The sequence below is a fragment of the Lethenteron reissneri genome, chromosome 20 (genome assembly GCF_015708825.2).
Source record: "Lethenteron reissneri isolate LAM-NWPU_2019-01 chromosome 20, ASM1570882v1, whole genome shotgun sequence".
In the NCBI taxonomy this organism is placed as follows: Eukaryota; Metazoa; Chordata; class Hyperoartia; order Petromyzontiformes; family Petromyzontidae; genus Lethenteron; species Lethenteron reissneri.
In genome coordinates, this window is record NC_083798.1 from 9,283,487 (window position 1) to 9,297,881 (window position 14,395).

The 14,395-nt window shown below is 54.1% G+C and overlaps 2 protein-coding genes across 2 annotated transcripts; both read right to left on the bottom strand.

Annotated features, from left to right (window-relative positions):
• Nucleotides 1–11: 11 nt before the first annotated feature.
• LOC133344513 (obscurin-like) lies at nt 12–4,503 on the bottom strand. The gene is made up of 8 exons (XM_061554490.1): nt 4,245–4,503; nt 4,085–4,123; nt 3,505–3,774; nt 2,773–3,039; nt 2,255–2,521; nt 1,769–1,881; nt 1,271–1,424; nt 12–268 (listed from the first exon to the last, which is right to left on the bottom strand). The coding sequence occupies exons 1-8, from the start codon at nt 4,501–4,503 to the stop codon at nt 12–14; spliced, it is 1,626 nt and encodes a 541-aa protein (XP_061410474.1).
• A 203-nt stretch (nt 4,504–4,706) lies between these two features.
• LOC133344514 (obscurin-like) lies at nt 4,707–13,522 on the bottom strand. Its single transcript, XM_061554491.1, has 8 exons — nt 13,268–13,522; nt 10,607–11,544; nt 9,590–9,706; nt 7,950–8,066; nt 6,451–6,694; nt 5,714–5,986; nt 5,162–5,422; nt 4,707–5,041 (listed from the first exon to the last, which is right to left on the bottom strand). The coding sequence occupies exons 2-8, from the start codon at nt 11,519–11,521 to the stop codon at nt 4,707–4,709; spliced, it is 2,262 nt and encodes a 753-aa protein (XP_061410475.1). The 5' UTR covers nt 11,522–11,544; nt 13,268–13,522.
• Nucleotides 13,523–14,395: the final 873 nt, after the last annotated feature.

Genomic DNA, 14,395 nt, shown 5'->3' on the forward strand with positions numbered 1-14,395 from the left:
ATTTAGAACCATTAGAGACAGAATGCCTTCGGGTCATACAACCATCGACGAACAAAGAGCACCGTCGTTAAAAGTCCCATGAATATTTTTGGCGAGCGCCACTCGCCTTCCTGGCGAATACGGACGCTGTAGCTGGAGCGGAGCTTCTTGTCGTTGAGAAGCCACTGCACGTCCACGTCGTCGTGCGACGTCTCGCACACGAACACCGCATTGTCGTTCTCGTTCACCAGCTGGTCCTCCAGGCCTCGCAGAATGCGAATCTCGCGCGCTGCAGAGGGCAGGGCGAGAATTGGCAACGTGACCCGTCGGGGAAGTCTCAGGGGGTGGGGGACCTTTGGAAAATGCGAGCCCAAACCGTACACAACCCGACTACATCATCGCCTCACGCAGGGCCACATTAGGCGAGCAGCCGCCGGGGCATCGACGAGGCGCCTTTAGCTCCCCACCGCGTCCCATGAGAGACACGGTGGGGTCGGCACTCGCAGTCAGTACCGCTTCATCAGGGCCACACATCAACTCAGCACCTCTGTTATTTACTGACTCAGTCAGCACGCCGCAGCCTCCTGCAAATAGCTACAAGTGGACCGCCACGCATTGTTGATTTTACACAGTTAATAGACCACCGTTGAAAATAAAAGCCCATTTATATCCGGCAATCTATCCCTTCAGCAACCTTCCTACTTGCTCCTAAATAATATTACTTAATCGCAGCCAGCGGGGGAGTGGTGGCACAGTGGTTAGCGTGCTGCGCTATGAACCTGGCGACCTCGGGTCGATTCTTGGCCGTGGCTATCATGGGTGATGAGTGATATCTGGATCGGTCCTAGAAACCCCCTCCTTTCACCAACCCACACTGACCAGCAGGTCGAATTGCGGCCAGACACCCTCCTTGCCCAACACGGCGAGGGGAGGTTTTCATCTAATAGCGTACTGATATAGGGCTGTAAATGATTGTGATTTTGTTGTTATAATCACAGCACGTTGGAGAACGAGGTTGACAGATGTAATGTATATACAGCATGTTGAACTTCTTTCGCACCGTACGTAGCCAACCATGCTAATCGGAGGTGGGGGAGGGGGGTGAGTGATGCTGTGAGCGGGCGAGTGACGAGGAGGAGGACACTGTTGCCAATGAGGGTGACCAGGCAGGAGATGAGCAGGCTTGTCTTGCCTCGTGAGGTTACACAGTGGGCGTGCATCTGCCGTGAGCGGCGATGCCCACGTGGTGTAAGCGGAGTGCGGCATGCGTGCGCGTGTGGCCGTGCCGTACCGTGGACGTGCAGCGTCGCCGTCGTGCTGTTCTTGTCGGCCTGGCACACATACAGGCCGCTGTCCTGGGGCTCACACCCGGTAAGGCGTAGAGAGCGCCGCACGCCGTGCCCCACCACGCGGATGCGCTGGTCCGATTTCAGCTCAGAGCCGTCCTGAAGGTGGGCTCACGTGAGTTGACCTTGCTGTCATCTTCATCATCATCACTTATTACCTCATTATTTATACTGCGCCTCACACGTGGCACTTCTCAAGGCGCTGACTCAAAGAGTTGTTTGAGATAATCACAAGAAAATATATTGGTGGGGAAGCCATGGCAGACCGTTTACACCGAGCAAAAACAATGCAAAATGGACAATAATCAAGGACAAATGAGAATAAACGGAACTACAAAGCTGAATTGTGCACAAAACCCTGTCCACAGGTGAAGTCACTATTATCAACACCAATTTACAGCAAACGCGTCGAGGCAATGAAAGTGAAATTGATGACGAATCACCTTGAGCCACTTGACCTCCGCGTTGGCACGCGACACTTCGCATTCCAGCACCGTGCTGCCTTTGTGAGGGACGTGCGTCTCCTGCAGCTGCTTCGTGAAGGTCACCGGCGATTCTGTTGACATCGTTTCACAAGAGCGCACTTCTGGCAAAGCCGCAAGCAGCCACCGGTGGCGTAATTGTGCGCGCGACGTGTGGCCTCGTGAGTTCGCGTATCTCTCGACCGCGGGGTGAACCTGTGCAGGCACGGCCCACGAGGGCACCAGCTGCTCGTGAGCGGCGATCCTGCCAAGGCTAATGGATGGCTCTTTGCGCGCGTGGCCACGCGCCCTTGCAGGCTGTGGAAAAATTCTATAGAGGCGTATGCGCGCAAATTCTGCCACGGTTATATCTGCACGCACTCTTGAATACGGCGCACCGATAAAACAAAAGCCTCGTGTCGGTGAATATCGGACCAGCTAAAGCGGTGCGCTTTGGGATCACGTTACCTGCGACTGTGAGCTGCGCTGACGTGCGCACCCCCTCAGCCTGGAACGCGATGATGCCGACGTCGTCCTCTCGCACGCTCAAAATGGTCAGGCTGTGCGACTTCCCGAAGGTGGAAATCTGGCATCGGTTGTTTTGCCGGAAGCGGATGCCGTCCCTCGACCACTGGCCCTCCACACCCACGTGGGAGAGCTCCAACTTAAAGGTGGCGGCCTCCTTCTCCATCACGATCACAGGCTCCAGGGGTTTCACCACACGGATTGCACGCGCTGCGGGGGTGGAATATGGCAGGGTCACGTGGGAATGTCTCGACAATATCTGATTGCACGATTATATATTCCAATGACTAGATATATACTAATTAATGGAGTTGGCCATACATCACAAATATAGGCTCACAGAACTTTGGAAATTGTTGATGCCTGTTCCGGCTGCCTACCCGCGTGTGGTTTCCCTCAGAAATTGTGCGTGTGACAAGTTCCACAACGTTTTGAGGCAATACAACTACCACTGCACTCACGTTGGATGGTCACTTTCGCTTGGGTCTTCTCATGCAGCGTCTCGCATGAGTAAAGGCCTCGGTCGCCCATCTCTGCCGAGAGTATGGTCAGGGAGCGCCGGGAGCCGTCGGCCTCAAACAGGAAGCGCTTGTTCGGCTGGATCACTAGGCCATTGCGCGTCCACTTCACTTCTGCCGAGGCCTTGGACACGTCCACCTCAAGCACGAACGTCTGCCGCTCCTCCACCTCGACCGGGCCAAGTTTCCGCACAAATGAAATCACAGCCTCTGCGGGAAGGCGCAAAAAAACGAACGTGGTTCATGGGAGACGGTACAAAATAAATTACTGATCGTTCCAAGAGGGGTATAGGAGAATAAAGATGTTAAGACAATTAAAGCGAAAGTCTCGATAGGGCTTAGTCTACAACTCTATAACAGAGATGATCAAATGAAGGCAGGACACTGTCCCGTGACATCGACACGTCATCTAACGGCCAGGTGGCTCAGCAGCAGATCGAGTGGCTCACAATCATAAGTCTGTGAGTTCAATTCTGGTTGGGGGTTGACTCCCTCTGTGGGAAGGAACAACAGTAGATGTCCTTTGAAAAGACTTGCCCTTGCCATAACATTGTGGAATTTCCACCACTGGCTCAGGGCTGTAAACGGGAGATGAGCACTGCCTCCGTGTTCATTTGAACAGCAGGAGATCGCTTTGACTTGATCCAAGCCAGCAAGGGCATCCCCCTGGCTCACCTTGCACCTGCAGCTTGGCGGTAGAACGAATGCTCCCCGCCACCGCCTTGATTTCGCCGGTGTCGGAGAGCTTCACGTTGTGGAAGGTCAAGCAGTGGCAGGGAGGCTCCGCTGAGATGGAGATGCGGCTCGTGGGCTTGAGCTGCACTCCTTCGCGGTACCACTTCACCGCCACGTCGCTCGGTGACACGGAGCACCTGAAGGTGACCTCCTCGCCCTCGGCCGCCACCTTGCTGGCGATCCCCGTGTTGAACGACACCGTCACAGAGTCTGCCGAGATGGGGAGACGGGCAGAATCGTTTGTCACCTCCTGGTACCGCTTGCATCTCGTCAACTTCACGCACGGACACTTGATGATGAAGTTCAATCGTGCATCGTGTATGTATGTATGTTGAGTTTCTTCCACACCATACATAGCCAACTGTGCTAATTCGAGGTGCGGGGGTAGGACAACAAACTCAACACAAAAAGCAGTTCTAAAGAAATTAGTTTTCAATTTAGATTTAAAAGTGCATAGCTCCAGTGGCTTCCTAATATCAGAAGGAAGAGCATTCCAGACGGCCGCAGATGCGCAACTAACCTTGTACTTGCGAGGCAGCTGACGATGCAACGATGGGTTCTGTTGAATGACAAACAATGGAAACCACCAGTAAATGACAGGTCAAATAAAACAACGGCTGACCCTTCGCGCCCGTAAGCACGGCTCGCCTGTGGCGTCGCAGCAGCGTGCGGGAGCCGACCTGTGACCTGCAGCCGGAACGCGGCGTCTCCGCCTTGCGAGCGGCACACGTAGGTGCCGGCGTGAGCGCCGCTCGCTTGCTGGACGACGAGCCGCTGCACCGAGCCGTCCTCCTCCAGCAGGACACCTCTCCCGGACTCCAGCCGCTCCCCATCCCTCAGCCACTCGACGGCGCCGCCCGCGTCGAGCAGCTCGCAGCGCATCACGGCCTGCCCGCCGGCCTCCACGCGCACCTCCAGCTGGGCACCCGGCTTTGCCATCGGCCTCGCTGCTGGGACTGCGCACCGCACGGTGGAACAAACCGCGGGTCAGCGGTCGCGCCGCACCGCCTCCGTTGTTGTTGTAACGAGCGCCAAGTGACGCATACAACTCAAAGTGGCTGTAACGATGGCATTCGACGCGTGTTACATAGTTACAACAAATATACTCTTTTTCTTTTAATTAAAAAAGCCCCACTGCTTTGTCAAGCTGACAGGCACAGCTCGTACCGACCTATGTAGTACGTTCCAGGGATGTCGACGCAGAGGCTGCGCCCTGCTGCGTTGACGGAGGAGAGCCGCAGTTGGTAGTCGCCCTCCTTGGAGAAGTTCTCCACGAGCAACTCGGGCCCGGGCACGCTGGCGGATGCGTGGCAGCGTGTCCACACGCTGCTGCCGAGGCGATTCGCCTCCACCACGTATCCCTCCACGGGGGCACGGCTCCGCTCGGGAGGTGCGCACCAGCTCAGCAGCAGCCAGCTCTCCGATTGCGCCCTTGCAATGGCATCCGTCGGCGGAGCCGGCGGGGCGTACCGGATCGCTGAAAGTAAAAAACACAGTGCCACGATCACGCTGACCTCCACGGATTTATCACCGCCCGTCGACTACAGGAATCATTGCTTCGACGGATAGAATCGGCATTCTCTGGTGAGGTACGCACCGGTGACAACGAGTTGCGAGGTTGTCCTGGAGCTCCCCGTAAGGAAGACGATGGTGCTCGATTGCTGCTGCGTGAGCTCCGTGAGCCTCAGCGTGTGACTCGTCCCGGAGACCTCCACCTTCGCCCGGGGGCCAGGGCGGATCTCTACGTTGTTCTGGAGCCAGCGACCCTCCAGGCCCTCCTTGTTCAATTCCACAGTGAAGCAAGCAGTCTCCTTCTCTCGTACCTCCAGCCGACGTGGCAGCTTTTTCACAATCACCCCTGCCGCGAGCAGCACAGTGCAACATCGGAGAGTGGCCGCTTACGATCTGTCGAGGTTCGTGACCCGCAAAACCCCTCCACATGCAGCACTCCACATCAAGTATTCATCTTGCTATGGCTGTGGCTACTAGTCACGTGCATAGTCCGGTCTACCAGCGACCGAGAAAATATTAAGTGAGAAATGAAGCCCTGTTTGTGATAAACTATGCCTAAGATTTTTTTTTAAACCCCAACAGCAAAGCCGAAACACGTGCGGCGCGTGAGGTCTCGGGTGGCACCACCAGCACGTACCCTTGACGGTGACCTCGGCCACGGTGCGGCTGCCCTCGGACATCTCGCACACGTACACCGCCTCGTCGTCCGCCGTCACGTTGCGGATCGTCAGGCGGCGCATCGTCCCCTCCTCCTCCATCACGTACTTGTCCGGATGAGGCTCGAGCTCTGTCTCCTCCAGGTACCAGCTGGCCTTCACGCCGCGGTGCGGCACCTCGCACTCCAGCGTCACCGACTCCTTCTCTCGCACCTCCACATCACGCAGCTTGGTCCTGAAGGGCACCCGTGGCTCTGCAGATGGGAAGATTCGCGACCGTCACCCTCCGGGTGCCACGTCACGCCGAGTACAACGACGGGTTCACTGATCAAAACAAAATACTGGTTTAGAAGGACACAGCTGAAAAAGAAAACAGAGTGTGAGTAGCCAGGCCAATGACTCAATGTAACTCACATCATATTAACGGTTAAATTAAGTAAGTGGGCTTGGATAGGACAAGTCGCTACAAGGGACGCTGATGATGATGGACAATGGATGATGAATGGAACGGCAGCCAAATGAAAGAACATCCACAAGAGAATAACCACAATGGAGAAGGCATGACGAGCTCAGCTTGTGGGCTCAATGACACGCACAATGGCAATGCAGGAGCTTGGCGAATCGCGGCAACAGTGGATAGACCATGGCCATTGCGCAGGATGATGATGATGCATGATATATATTCAATGATGCAGGCTGCGCCTTCCCCGGTAATTACCGTGCACGATGAGCTGTACGGGGCTGTAGGTCTTGCCCACGACGTTGGTGGCCGTGCAGGTGTACAGGCCGTTGTCGCACTGCTTGGAGAAGAGCACTTTGAGGATGAAGTACCCGTCGTCGTCCTCGTAGGTCAGGTGACGGCGTCCCGGGACGATGATCTCACTGTCCTTCTTCCACACGATCTCCGGCTTCGGCTTGCCCGTCACGTAGCAGCTGAAGCGCGCGTGCTTCCCTTCGGTGACCTGCACGGAGCGTGCACAGAACAATCGGGCTCACAGGGTTACCGGTAACGAGATGGGACGGTCAGACCGGTGGCTCAATAATGTCGCAGACAGGGTTGGGCTCAGCCACTGGGTGGATTTGCATGTGCAGGTTGAGCTACTGCTGGAGTAAAGCCATCATAAGCTGGGCTCACCTTGAATTTCAACTTTGATATACCGGCAAATGAATTAAGTTAAGCCAACTCCAGGACTGGTGTACCAAACAATTGCCAGGTTCCTTGTCATGCAGTAGAAATTGCGGTCAAGGCAATTTAAATGGGGGCTCGTAGATTAAAAAAAACTGTTGCTTAGTACAGTCCCAAGTGGAAAGCGACAAACAACATTATCAAAGTTGTTGTGCGGTGAGTAAGAAAATAGCTCGTGATTAGTTTCTTTCAGGTTATTTTGACAGGATAAATCGACTAAATTATGCTGGCTTTTTAACATTCTGGGTTGCTAAAACACTAAATCAACACACGTGACAACTTGATTTGATTGGTTCTGTCGGGTGGTCGAGAGCGATAGTTGAAAAAAATTATATTACACCTCTACGATCACACGAAAAATAACTAATTCTGAATCTTAATATTGGTCATGAAAGCCTAGGTACAATATATAAAACTGAGCTTTGCTAAAATGTATAATTAAGCCAAATTATACATACGTTCAAAATATAAAACATGTATCTTTTCTCCAAATAATATATTACACTTGTGAAATTTGTGTCATGTTACGAAATGAACATATTTCTATTTTGAACTCTTGCAGTGAGTAATACACCACCTTCTCAGGGTACAGCCGCAGAAGATGACATTACAGAACCACAGCAGGACTGAGCGCTTCAATGTGTGCGTTTAGTCACAATAGAAGCACACATTTAAATACCCTGCAAAGGGTGTTTGTCACATGTCATTCAAGCCTTAAACCAAGTTTTATATGATTCTTTTATCGCATGGCGGTTAGCCTGCGCCCTTCAATTCACTCCACTAAACTAAGGTGGCTGCCTGGATTCAAACCCAGAATTTGAGTGGTGTCAGCTTAGTGCTCGGAGCCAGCATCAGTTTTAGCCTCCTAAGCCACCCTGCCATTTTATACGGCCTCCTAAGCCTCCCAGCCGTAATATATATTTAGGCATTTTTGTGTGCACCACCGAAGCTTGTGATTCACACATTTAACTGGAGGTCGATAAAAACGTGCCAAGCCGCCGCTCGCAGCGTCCCAGTGGTGCCTAGCGTACCGTGAAGGTTTTGGTGGTCTTGAGCAGATTCTCCGTGGAGTAGCGCGAGGAGCCCACCCTGGTGTCCGGTGTTTCCTCCACCAGGCGCACGGGAGACCGGGACGCACTCCTGCCCGGCTGCTGCCCGGCACGGCGAACACAAAGCAGACACGCGCTGGTCCAAAGTGCTGCACTGTGCGGCCCGATTCGCTCAAACCACTCGACGTGCCTAGGCAATTTAGGGTCAACGACTCACTCAACTTCTATCAATTCAGCGTACTTAAGAGGTTCAATAAACGGCATGTGCAAACGATTCAAACACGGATGTGCACAAACCAATCGCGCAGATTTCAATGTGCGCAAAATGCATTGTGTACAAGGACCCACTCGTGCACTGTGAATGCCACTGCAGAGTGGTCGGTGCTTGGGGCATAATGACTCACACAGAGTTGCTCACTGACTTTTGAGTAGTAGGAAGCACTCAACTGGCCTACACTTTTCAAAAATGTGGGCCTTTAGGCATTTGCACTTTCTGTCTGCTCATAACGGAGGGTCACTATTATTGTCGTAAAGATGATTCAATATCCATCAAATTGTAGTCGGCCCAGGCACAACTGGCTGCTGCTCAGGCACTCAACATATTTTGAAGTCCCAACTGAAGGTGCTTGGACAGCTGTGGCGTATTGGTTGACGTGGAGGGCGTCGTGACCCCGTGCTGCCATGTATCCCGGTGAGTGAGTCCAGTACAACGCCGTGTTGCAGTCAGGCACTCAGTCAGTGAGCGAGTGAGTCCAGTACAACGCCGTGTTGCAGTCTGGGACTCAGACAGTGAGCGAGTGAGTCCAGTACAACGCCGTGTTGCTGTCAGGGACTCAGTCAGTGAGCGAGTGAGTCCAGTACAACGCCGTGTTGCAGTCAGGGACTCAGTCAGTGAGCGAGTGAGTCCAGTACAATGCCGTGTTGCAGTCAGGGACTCAGTCAGTGAGCGAGTGAGTCCAGTACAACGCCGTGTTGCAGTCTGGGACTCAGACAGTGAGCGAGTGAGTCCAGTACAACGCCGTGTTGCAGTCAGGCACTCCGTCAGTGAGCGAGTGAGTCCAGTACAACGCCGTGTTGCAGTCAGGGACTCAGTCAGTGAGCGAGTGAGTCCAGTACAACGCCGTGTTGCAGTCAGGCACTCAGACAGTGAGCGAGTGAGTCCAGTACAACGCCGTGTTGCAGTCTGGGACTCAGACTTTTTTTTTAAACCGGCCACATTGATCGAAGAGTTGCCCAAAACCTGGAGACATAAAACCAGAGGAACCTGGAATATTTAAAAATATGCAAATGTGTCTGTGTTAGCCACTGAGGTCGTGACGGGTGTTGTATTTGTGTTCCTTGTTGCTCTGTGCATCCTGCACCGTTCACGTTCCACTGTAAACGTTCACTGATGCCTACTATATTGAGGGCAATACTGGCAAAATAAATATTGATTGATTGATGTTTTACTCAGCTTTCAAACAGTTGCAAAGCATTACATCACCTCCATGCATATGCGTGATTTATATCATGGACGAGCAATCTGGGGGCACACACGCACTCCATCCACACTCTTCTAGGGACAATCCAGCTACCTCTTGGCACCACGGCGTGGGGACGAAGATGGATGTGGCCCCTCTTACCCGGTAGCTGGAGGTGGTGTGGGCAGGCGACAGGTAGTCCTTGCCGGGGCGGCTGGGGGAGGGGGCGCGGGGGGCCCGGGCCTCCTGCCGGTAAATGGGCGACTTGCTTCTTGCACGCTGTGGTTCAACACACGGGGGGTTCAACACACGTGTTCGCGTGTGTTGAACCCACGGGGTTTGCAGTCAGATTGTTGTCGCGTCACACTGCCCTCCTTGGCCTCCTCATCCTCACGAGACAATTGCCAATGCATTGAGATAATTTATATTTCATGGTTATATTGTTTCCTGTTCAAATTATAGTGTTATGCTATAGATGTATAAACTATGGGACCTTTCTTTACCAGTATCAGAAATTATGAAAAATAAGAATAGGTGGTATATTTTCTGGCAATAAAATAAGGTGTTCTTTATATTCTTGGTTCTTTCGGTAGTCACGTATAAGGGAAATAATAAGATAATAAAAATAAAACATAATAAAATAAGGTGTTTTTTAGTCTAACACTGGTGAGACAAGGCCGTAAAGAAGGCTGCTGCCTCTGGTGTAGTCCAGTGAGTTTCACAGACAATGCATGTATTGTCAGAGCATGTTTGTTTACATGTTCTGCCACACGTATATGCGTGGTTAAATGCAGACTTGATGCCTGCAAAATGTATCTATTTGGCGTTTGAGCATCTTAACACCACCTGTTGTATTGTCGAAAGATAAAACCTATTATTTCCCCCCCCCATCATGTAAAAACTATACAGCTATTGTAAGGAGTTGTTATTAGGGCCATGAATTAGAATTGTGCACAATAATATTGACATAACATTCTGGGATTGTGCAGGAAATTTGTAAATTACTGGACACCTTCTTTAAACAATGATAAATCCTCACATGGTACTGCACATATATGGGTCCCAATTTAATTTATAGGCTGACACAGTTTGCTTGTCTGCAGTGGAGGCACGGTGACACTGGTGACAAGGATAACACCGCCGTGGCCCCCGTAGGCCGTGGCTCCTTCCCGTGCCTACCATTGTGGCCGCGTCGCTCGGAGACAACTGCTCTCGGCCGTAGCGGCTGGGCGATCGCGAGTAGGACCTGGTGGAGGCCTCCTCCTGCGGACGCACGGGCGAGTGCGAGTAGCTCCGGTACGAGGTGTAGGGACTCAGCCGAGATGTCAACGCGTTGCTCGAATATTGGTGATAGTCGAACCTCTTGCGGTGCATGTACGAGAGTGCCGGTGTGTCCTCCTCCTTCTTGCCGTACGCCGTCGACGGGGGCTTTGACCACAAAATCTGCTCCGACGGAACTCCCAGGATGGCGGACGCATTGACCTCCCCGGCGCTGTTCTTCACCTTGCAGCTGTAGGTGCCCATGTCGCTGGGGCGGACGCTGTTGATCTTCAGCGTGTGCATGCCGTCTCTGCCCTCGGTAAGGAAGCGGTAGCTATCCACAAAGTTGTCGACGTTCTTGCCATCCCGCTGCCAGGTGATGGTGGGCGCCGGGCGCCCGCTCACCATGCAGGTGAACGTGGCGCTGTATCCCTGGGAGACTTTCTGCGAGGTCGGCCTCATGATGAACGCGGGAGGCTCATGGGGCAGGAGTGGAGCGCTCGATTCCTGCCTGTAGCCCGGCGTGTACTCCACCACCAGCGTGACGGCCGCGTACGCCTCGCCCACGTAGTTGCGGGCCCTGCAGATGTACTGGCCGCTGTCGGACAGCATGAGGTCTCGCACCGTCATGCGGTATGTGTTGCCCTCCTCCACAATCTTGTAGCGGCCTCCCGAGCGGATCTGCTTGCTGTCCTTTTCCCAGGTGACGGTGGGGCTCGGGGAGCTCACGATCTGGCAGCTGAGAGTGGCATCCTGGCCCTGCGGCACCGTGCATGCCTTCGGTCGGGAGAGAAAGCGTGGTGCGCCCCCAAACAATTCCGCTCTCCTGCTCATCTTCACAGATTTCTCTCGTTGTCCTGACAACAGAACATAACAGCACGGTGCTCATCTTAATCACTGATCTCAGGATACTGGTGGCAAATCCATGTTTCCATGGATGGGTCTAGGTCTGTCAAACGCAAGGTTACTGTTGCACCTCACCAGGTGATGCAAATTTTACCCCCTCCAGAGGGATGGTGGACTTAATCGGAATGCTTCAGAAGGTTTTCCACAAATGTACGTTCGTTTTCAGGATCTGACTGTGTGCAGTCTCTTGGATATCAATAACACCTCATTGTGCAAGGTCATTGCCTTTAGTCTGTTACACAGTGGAGGCAGGCTCAGGGAAATTGCAACGTTTGCGCATCAATATTATAGTTATTTCGAATCCAAACATATGGGGCTTCGACTAGGGGTTGCACAGTGCTTTGTTTGTGAGGACTTCACGTGAAATGGACGCGCTGGGTCAAGACGCAGCTCGACCTGGCATTGGAGTCCAGTGAGCAGTGCACGGATCCGACCAGCACATGTGTCCTCAATTTGTGTAAACCGCCGTATGCCCCGGCTGACATCACTCGCAATTGGTGTACAAAGCGCCGCGCAGATTCATCGTGAGGCACGGGCGGATATTTCTGGAGGAGCCTGTTGGAGCGGAGTGAGCTGCGCCCCTCGACGCTTGTAACGGGGGCAGGGCGGCTGGACCCGCGCCCCGGATTTAGAGGCGGGCGGGCGGCCGGGGAGGGCAGCTGTCGGCACTGCTCACGGGCCCGGCCGTCAGCGTGATCTATTCGCGGCCCAGGGCTCGGGTTTCGCGCAGCCTCCACGCGCCACCCATTGCCATCCCTGCTGCCTGTACGGGATCATGCGCCCTGTGCCCGCGTTTATTTGCGTCAACATTACCGCACGGTGAGCGCGTCGCCAGGATCTCCATCTCCGCAGGCACCTCGCAAAGAATTGTGCTAAAAAACGCTATCCTCTCTGGAGTCACTCGATAAAGTTGGTTTGCCTTTTTGAAATTGAATAAACTAGTACTATCATGCATGCTGCATTCTGGGGCTGCGTGTCCTCACGCAGCCTCCGGATCTCTCCCAAAGGACCAAACTGCCGCGATGTGATGGATGATGCTTCGCTGGATACGAATAGGGCTCGTGTTCATCACGCCACGTCCCTGAAGCCGCATATCTGCGGCGCCAGGCAATGATTGCCGTGGTCGCGCGCCTGAGCCGCAGTGCGCACGGACGAGTGAAGGGTCCTTGAAGGACATGGGCCTCGTGGGTGGCACGGTCAGACGCGGCTTCCACGGCCAACTCGGGGGTTGACATGGCAGAGAGTTTCCCCCCTCACATATGAAGGCATTAATTGGACGCTTAGGGAAACGTGCAATTTGTTGTGAAGTTAAATGCAACTTTGAAATGCAGAGCTAGGGGCATATATATATATACACCCATATACTTTATAACCAAATTCTGGCATTGCACCTGAGCAAAAAACTGAACGTAAGACATAATTTACGTGTTGCGAAATGCGTTGAGCAACATGCAGGGTTTGTAACGTTTCTCTGTTCTCAGCGGGGCACGGACTGGGTGGGCCACGCGCACCTGCAACTGCACAAGCGGAGAGCAGCAGCAGCGGCAGCAGCTCGATACGAGACCTGGTCACCGAGCGAGGCTGGTGCGTGTGAACGGCACGAGCGAGGGGCGAGGTGGTAAGGGGGAGGGGGGCATTGCAAAACATCACGCACGACGCTCCGAGCGCGCTTACCGCAGGACAGGCGGCCCCCTTCGCGCCTTCCGCCTTCTCGTGTCCCTCTCGCGCGGGGCTCCAAGCGCAGCGGTAACCCTCCAGACGCGCGCCGCTCCGACGTTGAGAACCACTACGCGCGGACTTTTGCAGAACCCGACTGGTACCGCTACATGCCTGCGATGGGAGACTGCAGAAGAGTTCGGGCCACCCTGCGCCCACGCTCCCGCCTGCTGCCCGGGGCTGTGATGCTGCGGAGTGCGGCTCGCGGCCCGCGTCCCGGACAGATTTAGCAACGCCTGAGCGGGACGCGGTCGTGGCGGCCCCGGGGCAGGAGAGCCCCGTGTTCGCCCCCCTCCTCCCCTCCCTCCCTCCCTACCCCCGTCCCCTCCAGCACCCCCGCCGGCTCAGTTGCGCCTATTATTAGGCGAGGGAGTTACTCCTCTGCTGGGCCAGAATCATCGCCTGGTGAAGGTGGCGAGGTGCAGTGAGGGTGGCGATGGTGATGAGAGTGTGATGACAATTTTTATTGTTTATTTTACGAGGTAAGGCCCACTGAGCTCGATATTATTATTTTTCAGAAGCGACCTGGCCACAAACGATAGCTCAACGAAGTGGCATATCGTCACTTGGAAATGCATTCAGTCAGATACTGTAAACGCTCGTTTCTAAATGTGGAGGGGAAAACCGGAGGACCCGGAGAAAAATCCACGCGACCACGGGGAGAGAGGGGGACATGCAAACTCCAAATATACAGCAGCAGGCGTCAGGGTCGGGATCGAACCCACGACCTCCTGTACACCAGGCGAGGTCGTTAATATATCATAGCCACCGTGGCGCCTCAACGGTGATGTTATCAGGGTGGCGAGGTGCAATGAGGGGAGTGATGTTTGAGGGTGGTGATGGTACGAGTGAGGGTGGTGAGCTGCCATTGTGGTGCTGTGGGCGGCGAGGATGGTCAGGATGGTGATGGGACGAGGTTGTGAGGTGCAATGAAAGTGGTGGCGGCGACCATGGTGATGATAGCGGTGAGGGCGGGGAAGATGGGGGTGGTGGTGAGGGTGGTGAGGACGAGTGGGGGTGGTAAGAGTACTCGCGTGGTGGGGATATTGAGCGGTGGAGTGGGGCGCAGTGGCGGTGGACGTGTTG

Bases quoted from the DNA above. Each gene is read 5' to 3' on its own strand.
- LOC133344513 (XM_061554490.1), bottom strand. From the start codon at position 4,503: ATGGCAAAGCCGGGTGCCCAGCTGGAGGTGCGCGTGGAGGCCGGCGGG. The intron at 2,522-2,772 runs GTGAGTGCAGTG...CCACCCCCGCAG, and splicing joins AGCGAAAGTGACCATCCAAC to CGCGTGCAATCCGTGTGGTG. The intron at 1,882-2,254 runs GTAACGTGATCC...CGATGTCAACAG, and splicing joins AGCGCAGCTCACAGTCGCAG to AATCGCCGGTGACCTTCACG.
- LOC133344514 (XM_061554491.1), bottom strand. From the start codon at position 11,521: ATGAGCAGGAGAGCGGAATTGTTTGGGGGCGCACCACGCTTTCTCTCC. The intron at 9,707-10,606 runs GTAGGCACGGGA...GTTGAACCACAG, and splicing joins CGAGCGACGCGGCCACAATG to CGTGCAAGAAGCAAGTCGCC. The intron at 8,067-9,589 runs GTAAGAGGGGCC...GCCGGGCAGCAG, and splicing joins ACACCACCTCCAGCTACCGG to CCGGGCAGGAGTGCGTCCCG.